Source organism: Ammodytes marinus (genome assembly GCF_949987685.1).
Source record: "Ammodytes marinus genome assembly, chromosome: 11".
Classification (NCBI taxonomy): domain Eukaryota; kingdom Metazoa; phylum Chordata; class Actinopteri; order Uranoscopiformes; family Ammodytidae; genus Ammodytes; species Ammodytes marinus.
In genome coordinates, this window is record NC_137215.1 from 29,873,341 (window position 1) to 29,894,399 (window position 21,059).

A 21,059-nucleotide genomic window follows, 5' to 3' on the forward strand; every position below is an offset into this window, starting at 1 on the left:
CTTAAGACACTGACACTTACAATAATACAATAGGCTATTAGGCCTATAGCCTATTATTATAGCCTACATTAGGCTACTGGAATAGGCTATACAATAATATTTTACTGTAGGCCTAATTCAAATCAAAGTGGGCCTATTAGCCTACTAGGCTACTGTAATATGCTATAGCCTAATAATTCAATAATGCAATGTAGTGTGACCAACATTCAGATATACAGGACAGTCTGAGTCAGATTCTAGGCTATTGTACTACCATTTTAAGGAACATGTGAACGCCTTTTGTTTTAAGGATTAAAACGACTTTGATACTGTAGCTTAGGCCTATATAGGCCTAATATTAATATATTTACTTCAAGCAAAAGACAACAGCGTATAGGCTACCTAAAGCTTATGCCTCTATCTTTTAAAATTAAGTTGCATTTTTCAATGGGCTTGGTAATGGGTTTACTTTACAGTGGCTTGCAAAAGTATTCATACCCCTTGAAATGTTCTACATTTTGTCACGTTACAACCACATACGTACATTTATTTTATTTGGATTTTATGTGATACACCAACACAAAGTGGCGCATCATTGTGAAGTGGAATGAAAATGAAACGTGGATTTACATTTTTTTTATAAATAAAAAACTGAAAAGTGTGGCGTGCAAAAGTATTCAGCCCCCCTGAGTCAATACTTTGTAGAACCACCTATTGCTGCCATTACAGCTACAAATCTATTGGAGTATTTCTCTACCAGCTTTGCACATCTACAGACTGATATTTATTGCCCATTCTTCTTTGCAAAATAGCTCAAACTACAGATTCAGCATCAGATTGGATGGAGAGCGTCTGTCAACAGCAATTTTCAAGTCTTTCTCAATATTCTCAATTGTTTTTAGGTCTGGACTTTGACTGGGCCATTCTAACACATGCCTATGCTTTGATTTAAACCATTCCATTGTAAATCTGGCTGTATGTTTAGGGTAGTTGTCCTTCTGGAAGGTGAACCTGCACCCAGTCTCAAGTCTTTTGCAGACTCTAACAGGTTTTATGCCCTGTATTTGGCTCCATCCATCTTCCTATCAGTTCTAACCAGCTTCCCTGTACCTGCTGAAGAAAAGCATCCCCATAGCATGATGCTGCCACCACCATGTTTCACGGTGGGGATGGTGTGTATAGGGTGATGTACAGTGTTAGTTTTCCACCACACATTGCATTTTACATTAAGGCCAAAAACATCAATTTTGATCTCATCTGAACATAGCACCTTCCTCCAACCCTTGCCAAAAGCCATGCATAGTCAGATGAGACCCAACGTGAAGTTTTTGGCCTGAATGCAAAATGCAATGTGTGGCGGAAACTAACAAACCACCCTATACACACCATCACCACAGCGAAACATGGTGGTGACAGCATCATGCTATGGGGATGCTTTTCTTCAGCAGGTACAGGGAAGCTGGTTAGAGTTGATGGGAAGATGGATGGAGCCAAATACAGGGCATAAAACCTGTTCTGCAAAAGACTTGAGACTGGGGCAGAGGTTCACCTTCCAGAAGGAAAACTACCCTAAACATACAACCAGATCTACTATGAAATGGTTTAAATCAAAGCATAGTCATGTGTTAGAATGGCCCAGTCAAAGTCCAGACCTCAATACAATTGAGAATATTGAGAAAGACTTGAAAATTCTCCATCCAATCTGATGCTGAATCTGAACCTTGAGCTATTTTGCAAAGAAGAATGGACAACATATATCAGTCTGTAGATGTGCAAAGCTGGTAGAGAAATACTCCAATAGATTTGTAGCTGTAATGGCAGTGATAGGTGGTTCTACAAAGCATTGACTCAGGGGGCTGAATACTTTTGCACGCCACACTTTTCAGTTTTTTATTTATAAAAAAAAATTAAAACCACGTTTCATTTTCATTCCACTTCACAATGTTGCGCCACTTTGTGTTGGTGTATCACATAAAATCCCAATAAAATAAATGTACGTATGTGGTTGTAAGGTGACAAAATGTAGAACATTTCAAGGGGTATGAATACTTTCGCAAGCCACTGTAAATGTCAATCACGTGAGAGAGGCGTGGAAAAATGAATGACATAGCCTACTAAACAAGGCTCGATCATGTTTCCTTCAGGAAACGTATACAGCCTACAGTATGACCAAATTCATGAAACACCAAATTTGACATTGAAAGTGAAAAAGTAGAAGGTGAGCTGTGTTAGACAGCACTTGGCACCAATCAGTAGGCTACAGGCAAATTACTAGAGCAGCGTGCAGTTCAACAAGTGTAGTTTTAATTTGACGTTTCCAACTTTCACACGGATGTAATGGCTATTGCTCTCGCAGCCAAACTGGTTAGAGGATCAAAACCATTGTATACTGGGGCCCCTTTGAAATGAAACACCTCAGAGAAAACACCAGAGACCAGCAAAACAGTTGTATGAATCCGCCCAATTGCCTTTTAAAGTAATTAGGCCTATAGGATACACTCTGCCTATCAGGGAGTGTGTGTCTACACTACAGCAAGAGCAACTCTACCTGGCTACAGGCCCAGTACTGAGGCCATAATTGCTAGGAGGGACCATAGATAGTATATAAAAGGAAGGACTTGAGTCTGATGCAGGTCATGCCCACACACGTCTTTATGTGACACTGAACACCTATACAGTCAGGATCCATGAGGCGCCTGTGTGGTTCTATGAAATCACCACTAATGTCACTCTATTTGTTGAATCACTTCAGGCCATTCAAATTCTATTTATAAACTTCCAAATATAGGGTGGGCCTCCCCTGACAAAAAAAAGGAAGGAAATGGTGCATGATGTCATCTTAAATATTTTATAAAACGGCCATAAAAAAAGTCACATTTGAGTTTCCTCAATGTTAATATTTGACTTCAATGATTAGGAACAGAAAAGGAAGGTGGGAAATCATCATTGCAATCTAAAATTCTGTGTTTAACTGAAGGCAACATTTATTTTACTTAAGCACACTCTGAAGTCAAATGTTCCCTTTTATTTTACTGAACTCAAATTGGGACTTCCAAGCTAATATGAGCCAGTGGGAAGAAAGTATAGGGTCCCCATGCATGGCATGCGATTGAGTGTTCTTGATTTGTTTTTTTATTTTTTAAATGTTCAACTTAACCCAGATTTGAATTTAAATTAGTGTTTAACATAAAATAAGTTGCCACTATTTTGTCATATGTAGCCTATGTGGTATGACAAAATAGTGACAACTTATTTTACAATTTCCCAACAACAATTACCTGTCAATGTTGTGAATACTTACTTATCAGACAAAAGCATGGAGGCCTAAATTGCACATAGGCCTACATTTATAGTCTCATATCGACCAGTTGAGCTGTGTTTTATGGCAATGGGATCAATGCCAATGGGGTGGCGATGGGATTGCCATATCCCAGCTTTAGAACGGGACCTGAAGGCATCATAAAACGTGTCTCATTTCCGAGCTTCCTCTGCACTTCCTGCTTTCCACCACCACACAAGAAGTGACACACGGAACGAAAACAAAATGCGATAGTTTTACTCGAGTCGTTGAAACTGTTGTCAGTGACAGCCTTACTGACGCTCCCTGGCGTATTTCACTGAGCCCCTGGTTTAAATGTCATTTCTCCGTACCTAAGGTGTGTGGCGGTAACATAACACTAAACCATGCAGTTCTCTCCCACCAACGGAGATTTCACGTTCGTCTCTTCGACGGAGGCTGAAGGTAGGCCTGCCTTTCAGACAGCTAACTGTTCACCAGCTTTCTATACATGTCATTATGCAGTGCAGTCAAACATGCTAGCTACACATGCTTTCAGTCTAGTAAATAGTGTTTGGATGTAGGCAGACACTGTCTGCGCTATTCACAGGAGTTTCAGTTCATTGTCCAGTGTGCGAGCTAACGTTAGCCATTAGCTAACAGACTCCAGCGCTGATACGTGTCGCTCAACCACAGAAATGACAGAGACACACAGGGGCTTTATTTAGTGTTGGTTGTTGTCCAAGTTATGATGCAATTGAGATATAAGACCTTAAGGAGAACCTCTTAAAGTCATTTGGGTGTGACAATGGCCAGCATTAAAGGTGCACTATGCAGTTTCAGGGGAGGGGGATTTGTTTACATTTGCAGAGCCGGTGATTATACAAAATACATCTTCTCTACACGTTATTCTTAGTATTGAAGGATTATATCATCATAAATCAAAACTAAATTAGTTTGAGGCACCTGGAACCAAACATGAGACTACAATATGTTTGTAAACAAAAGTATGGGGCCTACTGCTGTAAAAAACAAGTGAATCAGTAACTTTACAGGTAGATTGTTTTAACTTCAAACAGTGTTCCTTCCAGGGATCCAATTGTCCCGTGACGAAAGTGTGTTTGTTCAGTTATAAGAATATATACCTTTTAGAAAATGATCACTTCTTTTCCACACCCAAAGTTACATAGCGCACCTTTAAGCTAACTTCCTCATCACTGAGCTCTTGGTTACAACCTTCCACTGACTAGATCAGTCCTGTAACAACCATTATGAGTAAATGTATTAATGCATGTATGCACAAGTTATTTATTAGTTAATAATAATAATAAAACTTATACATGCGTCTTAAAAACACGAGCAGCTGTTTTAATTATACAGTATCTCACAAAAGTGAGTACACCCCTCACATTTCTTCAAATATTTAATTGTATCTTTCCATGGGACAACACTGAAGAAATGACACTTTGATACAATGTAAAGTAGTCAGTGTCCAGCTTGTATAACAGTGTACATTTACAGTACAGTACTGCAACATGATAACGACCCCAAACACACCTCCAAGACGACCACTGCCTTGCTAAAGAAGCTGAGGGTAGAGGTTATGGACTGGCCAAGCATGTCTCCAGACCTAAACCCTATTGAGCATGTTTGGGGCATCCTCAAATGGGAGATGGAGGAGCGCAAGGTCTCTAATATCCACCAGCTCCTTGATGTCGTCATTAATGAGTGGAAGAGGATTCCAGTGGCAACCTGTGAAGCTCTGGTGAACTCCATGCCCAAGAGGGTTAAGGCAGTGCTGGAAAATAATGGTGGCCACACAAAATATTGACACTTTGGGCCCAATTTGGACATTTTCTCTTAGGGGTGTACTCACTTTTGTTGCCAGCAGTTTAGACATTAATGGCTGTGTGTCGAGTTATTTTGAGGGGACAGTAAATTTACACTGTTATACAAGCTGGACACTGACTACTTTACATTATATCAAAGTGTCATTTCTTCAGTGTTGTCACATGAAAAGATATAATGAAATATTTGAAGAAATGTGAGGGGTGTACTCACTTTTGTGAGATACTGTAGTAGAAATACCCAGTATTCTGTAAGCGTCTTAGCTGTGGAGCCTATTTACAGACAGACCGACAATACAATAACTTAAAAGTGACTAAAATAATAGACTAGGCAAGTGAAACATGTATTTGCATTAATGGGTAATATAAAATATTTGATGAATAATTGTCTGAGTTCAGGTGATTAGAGGAGGAAGTAGAGCCCTGGGGTATGCTGTACTTCCCTGTCCTAAGAAAACAAGAGGGCACTTGTTGAATGGATGATAAAAGGAAGTTGTTCCTGCTCCTGCAAGGACGGTACAATGTGTGTTTAGAGCAGGGAGGGCTGTGACTTACATTTCCTTTTTATTATCATTTAGGTCCATTATTACCGGTACTTTGATTGGGTGATTACCACATTTTCCCCTTTTAAAACTATCCACCCCTAGTCCATGATCATGTCTTTAAATTTCCTTTTTGTCCATTGCCCAAATAGTCGACTATGCATTCTCGGATGGTTAATGGTGTTTAAAGGTGCTGTATGCATCTCCCTGAGTCTATTTAACAGTGAAGGTAACCTGTTGTGTGCAGATCTGAGCGGCACCATCAGTGCCCCGGACGTGAAGCTGAACCTGGGCCCTGACGCTGGCGGTAAAGACCCGTATGCCTCCACCTTCCTGAGGCAGCGCGGCTACGGCTGGCTGCTGGAGGTGGAGGAGGATGACAGCAGCGAGGAGAGCAAGCCTCTACTGTGAGTAGATCAAGTTGTCCCATGTGTTTTAAAGCGCTCCGTTACAATTCAAATGTACAATTGTTTTGGTCACAGTCGGTTTGCTGGACGTGGTTATATTCAATTAAATATATATATTTTTTTTATATAATTTAAAAATAAATATTTTTTTATATTTTTGCTTCATAAGACAGTTTTTGGAGCGACAGAGATGAAATGGGGCAGATAGGAGAATGACATACAGAGAACAACCGGGTCAGGATTCAAACCCACGTCTTCTGTGACCAGGACTGATCCTCTACGGGGGGGGGGCACTTTAACCACTACGCCACAAGCGCCCCCTCCGTTTTGTTTTTTTTATCTTTCAATTTAAGGAGGAGTTACCTGTCCCTTTATGTACACAAAGGGAATGTTTCGATAAGATATGAGGCAGCATATGGACAGTGTTTCCATCAGCTCTTACTCTTGTCATAAAATCTTTCCTGGAGCTAGCGCTAACCTGCTTTACTTTTTAATTTCCTGCACTTTGGGAAACAACACACAACTTTTTCCTTGATCTAAAGAAGTTTAACTGAGACACTGTGTAACCTGTACTGTACATTAACTGCCAGGCTGACCAATCACTGCTAACCTTTTCCCTCTGCCCTGCTGCATTCATGGTCACTTTGACGTTCTCGCTCTAACCACTACACCACCAACGGCCCCTGTTTAAATGTTTTCTAAACAATGAATCTGTAGTCTTGTGTAGTGAAACACCTTTGTATTATAATGTTTTGTGTATTGTAATGTTTTGTGTGTGTGTGTGTGTGTGTGTGTGTGTGTGTGTGTGTGTGAGAACAGGGAGGAACTGGACATTGACCTGAAGGACATCTATTACAAGATCCGCTGTGTGCTGATGCCAATGCCCTCGCTGGGTTACAACCGGCAGGTGGTCAGAGACAACCCAGACTTCTGGGGCCCTCTGGCCATGGTGCTGCTCTTCTCCATGATCTCCATCTATGGACAGCTCAGGGTGAGCCGTAGGGCTGGGCAGACACATTGATTCATGTAACAATCGCGATTCTGCGAATTTAAATCGACCGATGAATTGCAAAAATCTTAAAAGATTTGAAAAGAAGATAAAGATTTTTATTTTTTTAATATTTAAGTTTTTTAATATGTATTTTGCTGCCGCAAGTAATGTTGACATGCCTTAAAATCACATGCATTACAAGTTTCACATTAAAATAGAGAGGATAAAAAAGACATAATTTGCCATATTGGTATTAGCACACAGTGGACTGGGGTAGGTCCTGAATTCCTCAGTTGAACTGAATCGAGAATTGTTTTGAATCGAGAATCAATTTTTTAAAATTAAATCTTGACCCCAAGAATCGGAAACAAATCGAATCGTGCTATTCCAAAATATTCACAGCCCGGGAGAGCAGAGGGGTATACTACGAAGCGAGATTAAGGGCTGAGCGAGGTCTGTTGAGTCTAAAGCGGTCTAACGCGCCCCACACACATCCTACCTCTACTGCGCGTCTACCTCGCGTCTGCGTCTGACTTTTGGTCACAGACTGTGAAATCAACGTAGAGCGAGCACACATCCAACCTCAGACGCACTGCTGAGGCGCGTCGGAGGCACGTCTGCAGCGCCGCTCCCCTTCACCTCAGGAGGCTCGCCTATTTTTTTCTGAGAGCAGCGCGTCTCTCTCGCGTCTCTGTGCTTTAACTGATAGAGAAATACTCTGTTGACAGTCATACCAGCAGCATTCACTCTAGTTACACGTTTACCCGGTGTGTTTATTTCAAAATAAAACATCCCTCAGTCGTATACGCGAATAATCCCTTTATTTCACGATTTAATTGTGCAATCAAAATCCGAGGGATTTAAAACCTAATTTTCAATTAGTTCTGGCATTTCATTTTTGGATAAATGACACATATAGAGATCCAATATAGTGAAGAAATAAAAAAGATCATGATGAGCGCAACAGTTTTCCGTTGCTCTATCTGTGTCTACGGCCTTCTTCTTCCCCGACCACACCCCCCTCTCTCTCTCCCGTATAAATCAGTAAAGTGATTTTTGAAATACTCTGTTGAGAGTCATATTGACTTCATACTGGCAGCTTTCGCTGTAATTTCCCCATTTCCTGGTGTGTCCCCTTCAAAATAAAACTTCCAACAAGCGAAAATATGGCAAAAAAAAAAGAAAAAAAATGGCAATGGGGCGCACGGATTACTGTCCAGACTCAATATAAATCATATGCATCATAGATGACATGAAATAACTTCATTTTTAATGGGAATTATCTATGAAAACTCTATGTAGAAAGATAGGGCTTTTAGAAGCAGCGCTGCAGCAGCAGCTGCTGAGACGTTGCATGTGTGTCCGAGAAAAGTCCGAGAGAGGCAGCAGTAAGGTAAGGCGACGCGCTCCAGAGGTAGACGCAGGATGTGTGTGGGGCGCGTAAAGCCAGAGTTTTCAGTATCACGAAAGGTGGCTTTCTTTTTACCTGGCTAGATCACCGTGGTAACAGAGGCTGCACGGCTAACCTGCTCAGACCAGTTTTTGTTTCAGAGTTTGAGCTTAAATTCGGCTCTTAGAGCGCTGCCCTTCAAGGAAACTACACATTTAGAAATCCCGCGGACCTGACTATATTGTCTGAGCGCTACATTCTCACTGAGGAAACTGTTACATCTAAACTTATTGATCAGTAAGTTAATGAACGAAACGAAGCCGTGACATTAGGCTTACAGAGTGAACTGTAACATCGCGCCAGGGCTTTTTGCCACATGCATACAGTTATTGAAAATGTAAAATAGCCCACACCTATACTGTATGCAGCGCCACTCTATGCTCTCCTCTCAAATGATTTTACCTGGCGATCTACACACACTGGCTCTTAATAAAGCATTCTATAAAATCACAGGTTGCAACATTATTTCACTGTGGGCTTCTTTCTTTTCATAAGTAGCGATTACAGTTGGGACGTGATAGGTGACAGCTGTCACAGTTCGGACATCGTTGCAGACTCGCAGGTTAAGCTTCTCACAGTAGATTCATATTTGTCAGAAAAATCCAGACTACAGGTTTTTTAATGTAGGCCTATTGGTATTTGTAAGATTCAAATAAAAGGCTAATAGTCTAAATCAAAATTGTATTCATTATGATGTGGCCCAAAACTAAATGATTTTCCATAGGCTATTCATTTGGGGACAGTGTCAGACTTAAATTACATTCTTAAGTGTGGGACTATAGGCGTAGTGCTATAAATATAGCAAAGTAGCCTATATATATTAGGCTAAATGGTATAGTGTTTAAATCCAAGTTCAACGTTTCATTGTTTTATAATGTCACGTTACGCACTGCGAGAACGATCGGCAAGATAAATAAATAATTTCCATGCTGGCAGCATTCCACTCTCCTTAGCCTATTTGCAGTGAGAGTTTTTTTCGGCTCTCTGATTTCTGCTGTAATAATTCAGACTGACAAACTCTTCCTCTTGAATGAAGTTGGCGACACACTTTTGGTTTACTCAGCTGCTCACAATCAGTCCGTTTGTGTAAAGTTAGCGGCACAAGGTCAGTCCAGTCTGTGCGGAAGCAGAGTCAAATGACGGTCAAACGCCCCCTCTCATGGGGACGCGCACAGAGCCTGAAGCTGAAACCCTCGTTCAACATAAGAGGTTGATAACTGCCTTCGTGATACCGGTTAGCTCTGAGCGAGGGTATGTGTTATGTTGAACCAGATCAAAAAAAGAGAGCCGGGCTCTGTTGAGTTTGCTTTGTAGTATACCCCTCTGGACACAGTGAACACCACCTCAGCTCCACCATTGTCAATTGGCCTCTTTTCCAATGCACCACACACCTATATACCCTGAAACCAAGGGATTCCAATCACTTGTGAGCATTGGTCCTCGTTGCTTTTCCACTGTATTTAACCTGCTGGTCTGTTTTGGATAATATCAGAGAAACTTTTTCTCAACTTGTAATGTTTTACATTGAAGCTAAATTTAAACATGCACTGTGGATGGGGAAACTCTGGGCTCAAAGGGCATGTCTCAGTATTCTTCTGAAGTTTTACCAACTAAACAATAAACCAAGGCCCTTGCATCACTCTTGGTTTAGGATGAAATTCGGAAACCAAGTCCTCCTGTTTACACACTTTCATTAAAAAGAAAATGAAATCGGCAGCTTCCAATTGAAATACATATATTTGTGGAATTTTCCTGTCACAAAACTGTCTCCCAGCGTTTTCAGTGTTGACACAAAGTTCTATTGTGTTTTGCAGGTTGTGTCTTGGATCATCACCATCTGGATATTTGGATCACTAACCATCTTCCTGCTTGCTCGTGTGCTGGGTGGTGAAGTGAGTGCAGCGGACACCTACAGTAGTCATCCACTGCAGCCAGTCACAAATCCAGTCACAACATACATAAAGTTGTAACGGAGTGTTGTTGTTCCTTTTGAACAGGTGTATTTCGGCCAGGTACTGGGAGTGATTGGATACTCTCTTCTTCCTCTCATCGTCATAGCCCCTCCTCTCCTGGTGATCAGGGGCTTCGATGTGGTTTCTACATTAGTCAAAGTGAGTGCCCACCATATCTACCGTTGTGTCATTGAGCAAGGCACCCTAACCTAAAACTGCTCCAGTGGCGCTGAACTATGGCTGACCCTGTGCTCTGATCCCCTACGTAGTGTAAAAAACCTGAGAGGGGATATGCGAATAAACAAATGTCAATGTGCTCTGTGTACAATTGACTTACTTAGATAATGTGTGTGATAACAAACAATCAAATTCCACTGCCTGTAAAGGGATTGACATGTAGGCATTGTATTCTCTGGGTGAAATTCTACACACTGCAGCACCGTGACAGATTTATTCAGCAGAAAAGCCCTGATTTGATCAAATTCACTCCCTGCTTTGAAATGTGGGCTACTCCTGTCTTTAAGGCGACAGTCAATGTTGCAACGCTACACGACAGGGTAAGTGTAGTTTAAGGTCAGATAACTGCTGCTAACGGTAGCAAATGCATTGGATGAGCCTGCATACCAGTATACATAAAACAAACTGTACAGCTCTTCTGACAGGTCTGTTCGTCTCTGAACCATTACAGAATCCACTAGGCTACTTCTTTCCTATGTGGCATTTTTTCACACTTTAAAGTTGGAATTAGTGATTCTGGAGGATGCTTGTTGTCAATCACAGGCTAGCCTATAGGGTCTATAAACAGGCATGTTGCTAGCTATGTTGGGCCTTCTTTGTTTACAAAGCCTAGGCTGTGATTAAACACCAGATTTTTATCCAGCGCGCACGCATGAGTGGATATTCACTGATTTTGACAAAAAAAGTGATTTTGACAACAAGCATTCTCCAGAATCGCTGACTTCACCTTTAACTATATGTCTTAACAGGATATAAACAGGAAATACAAGTTCCAAGAATGCAAACTTACCTTGCATTCCAGTTTGCATGCAGTATGCTCTAATGGGACATGCTTTTATTCATTTCATCACTCCTTGAACTTGCCTCTTACTTATAATGATGGGAGATATGTGATATTGGTGAGTGTGAATTATTTTCTGAATGAATGTAATGAGACTGTGTTGTGTGCTCAACCTTGCAGCTGTTTGGAGTGTTCTGGGCGGCGTACAGCGCTGCCTCACTGCTCGTCGGAGATGAATTCAAAACCAAGAAGCCCCTGCTCATATATCCCATTTTCCTTTTGTATATCTACTTCCTATCACTATATACCGGCGTGTGATTGGACCAGGTAAAAAACTGTGGACCTTTTCATGGACAGTTGCCCCTGGAGGAAGAATGGGGGGGGATGAAGTCAAACTATGGACCCAGGATATTTTTTAAAGGTGTTTATTTCTTTATTTTTTAACTCTGTTCTTATTATAGAGAGTGGGTCTGTTGGGAATATATATCAGTGTATATAGTTGTTTCCCTTTTATGTCTTTGGTCAATAAACTACAGCTTAAACTTGGGTAGCCAGACGTCTCATTCACTAGTGCAATACAGTTCCCATAGCCTGCCATTTATTTTCACTTCATGAAGCCCGAAATACTCACATGGTTGTATATTCATATTATGATTATTTTTTTCTCCAACTGAAGAATGTGGTGCCAAATATTGAATTAATAGAGACAGCATTACACAGAAAGAAAAAGATTGTTGAGCATAATGTTCTTCATTGTTACTGCACTGTATTATACTATGAGAAGTGTCCATTCATGCTTTTTCTTAATTTATGGATTTAAGCAGCGCAAGCAGGTCAACTGGGGGCAGTTAGGAGTGATATAAACTATTGTCTACTAAATGTGGTGCCTTGTTTTCACTGTTTCCTGTTTGTCAAAGATTTAATACTGGTACATAATCCTCTGATCAATGAAAACTAGTTATTTATCTGCCTTCTCCTGATTGGTTCCTACCCTATACAGTAAACACAGCTGATCAAACTAATGTATGTAACAGGGTTAGTTATCACAGCAACCTTAAAATGGTCACCAAAAACATTTCATTCAAAACATTGGTTTGTAATTAAAAGGTCACTCAATGGCCAGCGTATACCATTTCTATAGGTTTTAGGAACAGAACGATGAAACAAATTAGACGAGCGAGGGATTTTTAATAATAATGCACTTTAAGAATAATGTGGAAATACAATGTCAAGAATTAACTCGACAGGTAAAGGGGTTAGTTGCGGTAAAGTTGAAAAGATATTGACATATTTGAACTTCCGGTATCAATAACTCCAAAGTAAATGTATTTTAATACAACAAAGGATGCATCTTTGCGTCATAAGCTAGACAATGGGCAGCAACCTAATTTTTACTGAAACCAGACGTCCTCTAAGCTCCACTGGTAATTTTGCTCTCTGTGCAGCGGTCTGTGAGATGAGAACACAGGGATCGTCTACAAAGGAAAACACCCAAGAGAAAAATATTCAATAGCTTCACTCTTGTGCAGTGAGCTTATAAGTGGAGCTTCAGGAACGCGTTGCCAAGTGAGAAGAGTGAACAGTCTCACCTGTTTACATAATTAAAAAGATGCAGGCCATGATTATAGTGGGAAAAAGGCATAATGGTGGTGCTAGAAGAAAAGTCATGCATCAAAACTCTTAATTGTGGGGATCATGAAATGTAGTGTTTCACACTTCTAGCCTCTTGTTTGTCCAGAGAGCCGCATAAAAAAAGCACAAGACTGACACAAACTTTGGTTCCAATTAAAACTGGTAGAACACAGACTGGTTCATCAGATAGCACAATGGCTCTCACACCCCAAAATGGAACCAGGAGCGTGTCGGTGTGAAAGCTTTTACATTGAGCACCATGGATATCTGAACCAACACTCATGACATCAATTCATAACTTGACCAGATAGTTCATGAAAGGTCAAAACATGTCAACCTCTGTCTGCACAGCGACTGCACTGCATAGGCTGCTGTAAGGGGAGTGGGAGCTTGGCTGCCATGAATCCATAAGGTTTTCAAATGGTAGGCTGCACTACAGGCCTGGATTTGGGGAAACAGTCAAAACTTATATGTTCTCATACTGCCACTATATCGTCAAATGATCTTTTCATGCTCCATTATACATACAGCTATAGTTACTATTTACTTAACAACTCAGGATTTTACATAGGGAAAATTATTGTTAAATTTGATTATAGTTTAAACTTGAAAATTATCCAACAGAACTATCAGAGCTGAGACAATAATCTGATTCATCAATTAGTTGGCCATCCTCCGCTTGCAGGGAGGCCATGCAGGTAACACAATTATGGGCGCTTAACATAATGGCAAATTATTAGCCTATGTCAATTAATCCGTAAGTTAATTAGTAGGCTATGCAACCGGCTGTAGGCGAGAGCACCCAAGCAACGATGCGATACCTTTGAATCAAACAGTGATGGCGAGTCCTGTCTAGAACCCCAAGCCGCCCACTGGGGAGCAAATTAAGGCAGGCTAGGCAATCGAGCTATAGGCGAGAGCACCCAGCAACGATGCGACCCCCCTAAAATAACACAGTGACGGCGACTGCTGTAACACCCAAGCCGCGCACTGGAGAGCAAATTAAAGCAGGCCAGGCAATCGAGCTTTAGGCGAGAGCGCCCTAGCCACGACACTCCTACAATAACCCCCTGACGGCGAGCCTTGGACCAAAGCCGCGCGCCGGAGAGCAAATTAAAGCAGGCTATGCAATCGGACTTAACTAGGTGAAAGCACTCGAGCAACGATGCGACGCCTGAATTACCAGTGATGGCAACCTTGAAGACCTAAGCGGCCACTGACGAGCTAATAAGTAGCCTGAGCCAACGTGCATCAGCGAGAGCACCCGAAACAGTGCAATCCCGCTAGGAAGAAGCTAATGACGGCGACCCTGGGCTCTATCGGGCCACTTACTGGCGATAAATCAAGTACGCAACCGGCCTAGGCGAACTCAGCACCCAAGCAGCCGTGCAACAATGCTAACACGATACCATGGCGGCAGCTCGGACCCCAAGCCGCTCGCTGTCGATTAATCAAAGTAGCACCTGGTCTAGGCGAACTCAGCACCCGAGCGACAGTGTAACAACGCTAACAAAACACCGTGGCGGCGGCTTGGCTTCTCCTACCCCAAGCCACTCGCTGTCGATTAAATCAAAGTAAGCAACCGGTCTGGGCGAACTCAGCACCCGAGCAACAGTGCAACAATGCTAACAAAATACCGTGGCGGCGGCCTGGCTTATCCCCAAGCCGCTCGCTCTCGATTAAATCAAAGCAACCGGTCTAGGCGAACCCAAGACCCGAGCAACCGTGCAGCAATGCTAGAAAAACAATACATCCGAGCATACAATTAGCAACCGGGCTGGGGGCGCCCTTAGCTCAGTTGGTAGGGCGTCCCCCCCATGGGCCTCGGCCAGCAGCGGACCCGGGTTCGATTTCAGCCTGCGGTCGTTCTCTGCATGTCACTCCCCTCTCTGCCCCATTTCAACTCTGTGTCTACACTATCAATAAAGCATAAAAATGTCAAAAAAAAACAACCGGGCTTAGCGAAAAACACACAAGCAACGGTGCAAACAAAAGAATAACACGCCGACTGTGAACCCAGCCGCCGCCTGACGGGCTCAATTAAAGCAAGGTGGAAAGGTGAATTAGCTTCCGCGGTAGCCGGCGGCTACGCGTAGACTTCACCCTTTACTCACCCCTGACCGGCCGAAGTCGAACAAATTTGCAAATCGCAGCCTTTGGTGGACGAAGTCACCTCGAAGCACCAACCCTTAGGTTACAAAGCTACTTGCGAAAATATCACACAACAATATTTGTGTGTCCTGCTAGTCCGCGAGAAGATAGAAGGAACAGATCCTAGAGTGACTTCCGGAATATATAGATATTCCCGGGTCACCCAGGTGTCACAGGTGACTATTTTGGTATAATTACTCGACCTGCGCATGCGTGCGATGGAACATCCAGTGCTGAAAGCACCGCCTCTGGCGGTCAGTAGGAACGAAATAGAACAATAGTTTTTCAGAAAGGTGGAGGTGGACAAAGAGAGAGGGTTGTTTTTTTCTTATAGGGGAGAACGGGGGAATCTGAGGCATCGGGTAATGTGAGCCACCCCCTGTATCTAGGCAACGGAAAACATTTTTGGTCATGTGAGATATATGTTTTCAAGCCCCTCTCATTTCCCCATGGCTCTGAAAGAGAGGACCTCATGGTGCTGTGGTAAGGATGTTTTTTTCACCAAAATAGGTATTTTGCATGTAAAAGTAAATTTTCTTGCTGTCAACTTAATCAACTGTTGCCAAAGCATATGTATTCACATAGAAAAACTTCTATCAGAGAGGACTTCCCGGTTGCAGAGCATGGAGTAGGTGCGTTCGCTCTCTAGCTCCCACTGACTATTTCAGACTTAACTGATTAAACCCTATTTTCATCGATTTTTTTTGTGCTTGTATTGCCGGTAACACTAGCACTGATTTGGAAAAATGCCCAGAGGAAAGAAAAGAGCAAAAAGAGATTCAGCAGAGTCAGATATGTCCTCGGACAGCGTGGCTATCCCTGATGTTGGTGCTAGCTCAATGGCTTCCATTCCGGACCTGCTTGAGCAGCATAGAGCAGCCATAGCCGCGGAGTTCAAGTCATCGTTCGACAGAATGGTCACTAAGCTAGACAACATCCAGGCCGTGGTCTCAGGCCATGGGAAACGTATAACCGATCTCGAGGAGAATGCAGAAACTGTTTGCGGACGCCTGGAGCAACTTGAGGCTATGTGCTCCTCACTGCAGGAAGACAACAAGTCGCTGAAATCTAAACTATCGGATTTGGAAGGGAGAAGCAGGAGACAGAACGTTCGTATTGTGGGCTTACCAGAGTCACTTGAGGGTGCACGCCCCACCGCCTTTTTCTCCGAGCTCCTCATCGAGGTTTTTGGTGATCAAGTTCTCCCTTCTCCCCCGGAACTGGACAGAGCTCACCGCACTTTGGCACCCAAACCTGGCCCGGGCGAGAGATCGCGGCCCGTCATCATCCGCTTCCACCGATACCAGACTAAAGACCTAATCATGAGAGAGGCACGTAAACAGGGCGAGCTGGAATACCACGGCCACAAGCTCCGGTTCTACGAGGATTACAGCGCGGAGGTCGAATGTCTCCCCATCTTTCTCCCCAAATCCTTTTTTCAGGCCCTTGACTCTTTAATGATAAATTATATTTGGAATGGTAGACACCCTCGGTTACGGAAAGCTTTTCTTCAAAGACCCAAACAAACAGGTGGAATGGCCCTCCCTAATTTCCAATACTATTACTGGGCTGCTAATATCCGTTCTTTAGTGTATTGGGTGCATTTTCACCTTGACGACTCAGCCCCAGTCTGGGTAACAATGGAGTCCAGCGCTATTAGCCCATTGTCTCTATCTGCCCTCTTAAGCGCCACACTTCCACTCTCTTCGGCTATTCCCAACAGTAGTCCCGTGATTAAGCACTCCCTTCGAATTTGGACCCAATTTAGGAAGAATTTTGGAATGCAGAATTTTTCACTTTTCAGCCCAATTGCAGCTAATCATTTGTTTACTCCCTCGACGGTGGATGGTGCATTCAAGATCTGGCATAAAAAAGGCTTAAAATGCATCGGTGATTTATTTATTAATGATCTATTTGCTAGTTTTTCTCAATTGACAAAACATTTTGGTATCGAAAAGACTAATTTTTTCCGATTTCTGCAAATCAGGCATTTTATGCAGAAGTTAATTCCCCAATTCCCTTATAAACCGCCAGCCAATCATGTCAATTTGTTTCTTTCTGTAAACCCCAAATTAAAAGGCTCAATTTCTGTGTTTTTCAACCTAATTTCGAAGTTGCATAGCCCCTCATTAGCAGCTATAAGAACCCTGTGGGAGCAGGACCTAGGTTCTGCCTTCACAGATCACATGTGGGATTCAGTCCTGGATCGGATACACTCTACCTCCATCTGCGCCCGACATGCTCTTGTGCAATTTAAAGTAGTACATTGTATCCACATATCTAAAACTAAATTAGCTCGTATGTTCCCCGATGTAGACCCGACCTGTGATAGCTGTAAGAGTGCACCGGCATCACTCTTTCACATGTACTGGTTGTGTCCCACCTTGACTGAGTTCTGGACATCAGTTTTTCAAACAATTTCTGAAGTACTTCAGCATCAAATTGAGCCGAACCCTTTCACTGCAATTTTTGGCATTGCTCCAAATCCGGGCTTGTCTAAAGTGAAGCTGAAGGTACTGGCCTACACCTCATTACTTGCTCGTAGGGTTATCTTACTCAAGTGGAAAGATCCTGCTCCTCCTTCCCACTCACATTGGATTAGAGACATTATGTCACGTATGAATCTAGAGAAAATACGTTATACTACCCAGGGATCCGAGAATAAATTTGACAGAATTTGGCGCCCCTTCCTAAATTATTTAAAAAAAACAACAACAACAATAGAAGAGTAGCTACCTCCTCCCCTCTTTTATTTGATTTAATTTTATTTCTTTATGTTTTTTTTTTTGTTTTTTTTTTCATATTGATTGTTTATTTTTGTTTCTTGTAGCGTGTATTTCGTTTATGTCATTTTTAACATTGTGTATTGTTTTTTGTGCTGATTTTTTGATGCAGGATTGTTTGTAGTGGGGGAGGGATATGGGCGGGGTGTGTTTCGGGGGAAGAAAAAAGGGGAAAAAACTTAATCATTGTACTGTAATAGCTTCACAAATCCTTTGTTGAATAAAAAAACCTTTGAAAAAAAAAAAAAAAAAAACTTCTATCATACGTGTTGATGAACTACCAACATATAAAAGCCATGTGATGATATTAGCTAAAGATTAGCCTGAAATGTTAAGAGAGGTAGTTTTTTCTCAAATTGTGGTGGTGGGGGAAAGTGAGCCAAATGCTGTGGGGGAAAGTGAGGCACTGTCTCACTTTCCCCCACCACCACAATTTGACTCATGGTGCCTCTTGTGCCACTTGTGCCTCATGGTGGGGGAAAGTGAGGCACTGTCTCACTTTCCCCCACCATGAGGCACAAGTTAAGTTTAGTCTTAAACATATTTTAATGTAATAATACATAACATATGTTTTATTTTAATGTCATACACATTGTAGAAAAGCCATCATGCCAAGGAAATACACCAGGAAGACGACCTGGGGAAACCACACGGAAAGAGCACCTTCTCATCTTTCCCTGTAACCTTCAGGGCTGGAATGTAGAGTAGGCCTAGTTGTAGAGTATGACAGGCTGATGTTATAATCCAGTTGGGTCTTCTCCTGTGTTCTGAGTCCCAGGCTGTTCTCGCTGGTTCTTATTTTCCTATGCTTTGACCCCCAGACACAAGCTGGCTCTAAGGGTCCTGTGTTCTGACCCCGAGACTGTGTTCTAATCTAACTGGTTCTATCTTTCATTTGAATCTTATTAAAACCTTTTGAATTATAATATGTTGTATTTGATTTTGTTCAGAGTTACTTTCAAGTGTTTAGAAAATTTGCTTTGCTTAATTAACCAAACCCCATCATTATTTTACTAGTCCGACATTAGTTCTGGAATGTGTGGCTAGCTTTCAGGATTCTAACTGTTACAATATGTGTTGTTATGGTAGTTTCAGAGTGGAAAAAGTAAGTGGATCAGTTTACCCCCAGCTGGTTCACTTTACCCCCTTGATTTTTCTGGTCTGTCTCAGTTTACCCCACAGCTGGGGTAAAGTGAGCCACATGACAACTTTTTTTAAAACAATCATATTTTCACCGCCCTTTGTCTTTAAAAAATTCTGCTAATGCCCATTTCTAGAAAACATCATGAATTAATGGGAAATGTGTAAATTTGAGTGATAAATCATTTTAGCTCGCTTAGAGGGGAGCAAATGTAAAAAGTGGCTCAGGTTCTCCCCTACTAGTTGGCTACATAATAATGTTCATAATTTATTTATTCAATAGTTGCTTTACTTGCTCTTTGCATTTTCCCAATGCTATATGTGTTATTTTAACGGTAAATACACATGCATCTTCCAGCCTGTTTGTTTCTGTATCAGTAGTGACAGCAACATCAATTAGAGATGACCTGGATAAAAAAAAGATTTCAAACAAAATTCAAACCAAACCCATCCCACCGCCTCCATTCTAACAAACCAAGAAAGATCCACACCCTTTGCCCTTCAGAGGGGCACGCGCCAGGGTTGCCCCCTCTCGCCGCTCCTCTTTGCGTTGGCCATCGAGCCCCTGGCTATTAGCATAAGAGGGCACGCACTTATAAAGCCAATATCACTAGGTGGGATGGACCATAAGATCTCTCTGTACGCAGATGACATCGCCCTCTTTGTAGCCGACCCCGAGAATTCCATCCCCCACCTACTCCAGCTAATTAATTCTTTTGGCGACGTCTCGGGTTACACCATAAACTGGCAAAAAAGTGAACTCTTGTCGTTAACAGCAGATCTGGACCCAACATTCCTAGCCAATACGCAGTTTAAAACTAATCTGGTCAGTATAAAGTACCTGGGCATTAAATTATCTAAAAACCCAAAGACACTTTTTAAGTTAAATTTTACGGAAAGGTTGAACAAACTAAAGGAGAACATAGAGAAATGGAGAACATTACCGATCTCCCTTATTGGCCGTGTGAACGCAGTAAAGATGGTCTCCCTGCCGAGATTTCTGTATCTATTTCAGAATGTGCCAATTTATATTCTTAAATCTTACTTTAAGTCAATTGATTCTATTATAATGCCTTTCATTTGGGGATATAAATCACATAAGATCTCAAAAGCCCACCTTCAGAAACCCAGGGAGCATGGCGGACTGGGGTTAACATGTTTTTTACATTATTACTGGGCTGCCAATGCTAGAGTCATGGTGTATTGGCAATTTACATATGAACAAGGCATTAGATCTGATCTGCCCCCCTGGTTGGCAATTGAAAAAAGCGTGGCCCCAAAATCTTCTCTTACTGCCATCCTTTTCTCTTCTCCCAGACCGCCTGCCTCCTTTAGAGGAGACCACTTTATCCTGTCCAACGGTCAGAGAATTTGGAACCAAATTAGGAAGGCCTGTGAACTATCGAGCACGACCATACATGCCCCAATCTGGCATGACCATACCTTCCCCCCATCGTTCACAGATTCAGCATTCAGAGATTGGAGTCGGAAGGGAATAGTAACAGTTGAGGACCTTTATATAAATGGTCACTTTGCTTCATTTGATCAGTTAGTATCAAAGTTTTCACTGTCGAAAGCTCAATTCTTCAGGTATCTACAGTTGAGGAATTATGTCAGACAGAATATACCATCCTTTGAATCCCTGCCCGCAGATGATTCATTGTCCAAAACTTTACTGGGCTCACCAGAAGCTAAAAACCTGATTTCTTCTTTTGTGGGAATATCTTTAGACCGGCAGGACAAATCTACTTTAAAAATAAAGCAAGCCTGGGAAAAAGACTTAAACATTGGAATAGCTGACGATGTCTGGGAGGGAGCGCTAAAAAGCATAAAATCCTGCTCTATAAACTTGAGGCTTCAGTTAATTCAATTTAAGGTCACACTTAGATT

General features: G+C 42.1%; 1 protein-coding gene across 1 annotated transcript; it reads left to right on the forward strand.

Moving 5' to 3' along the window:
- The first annotated feature begins 3,487 nt into the window (after positions 1–3,487).
- On the forward strand, positions 3,488–12,009 carry yipf4 (Yip1 domain family, member 4). Its single transcript, XM_080037369.1, has 6 exons — positions 3,488–3,721; positions 5,893–6,052; positions 6,872–7,043; positions 10,308–10,385; positions 10,491–10,604; positions 11,644–12,009. The coding sequence occupies exons 1-6, from the start codon at positions 3,664–3,666 to the stop codon at positions 11,779–11,781; spliced, it is 720 nt and encodes a 239-aa protein (XP_079893495.1). The 5' UTR covers positions 3,488–3,663; the 3' UTR covers positions 11,782–12,009.
- The last annotated feature ends 9,050 nt before the right edge of the window (positions 12,010–21,059 follow it).

Bases quoted from the DNA above. Each gene is read 5' to 3' on its own strand.
- yipf4 (XM_080037369.1), top strand. From the start codon at position 3,664: ATGCAGTTCTCTCCCACCAACGGAGATTTCACGTTCGTCTCTTCGACG. The intron at 6,053-6,871 runs GTGAGTAGATCA...GTGTGAGAACAG, and splicing joins GAGGAGAGCAAGCCTCTACT to GGAGGAACTGGACATTGACC. The intron at 10,386-10,490 runs GTGAGTGCAGCG...CCTTTTGAACAG, and splicing joins CTCGTGTGCTGGGTGGTGAA to GTGTATTTCGGCCAGGTACT.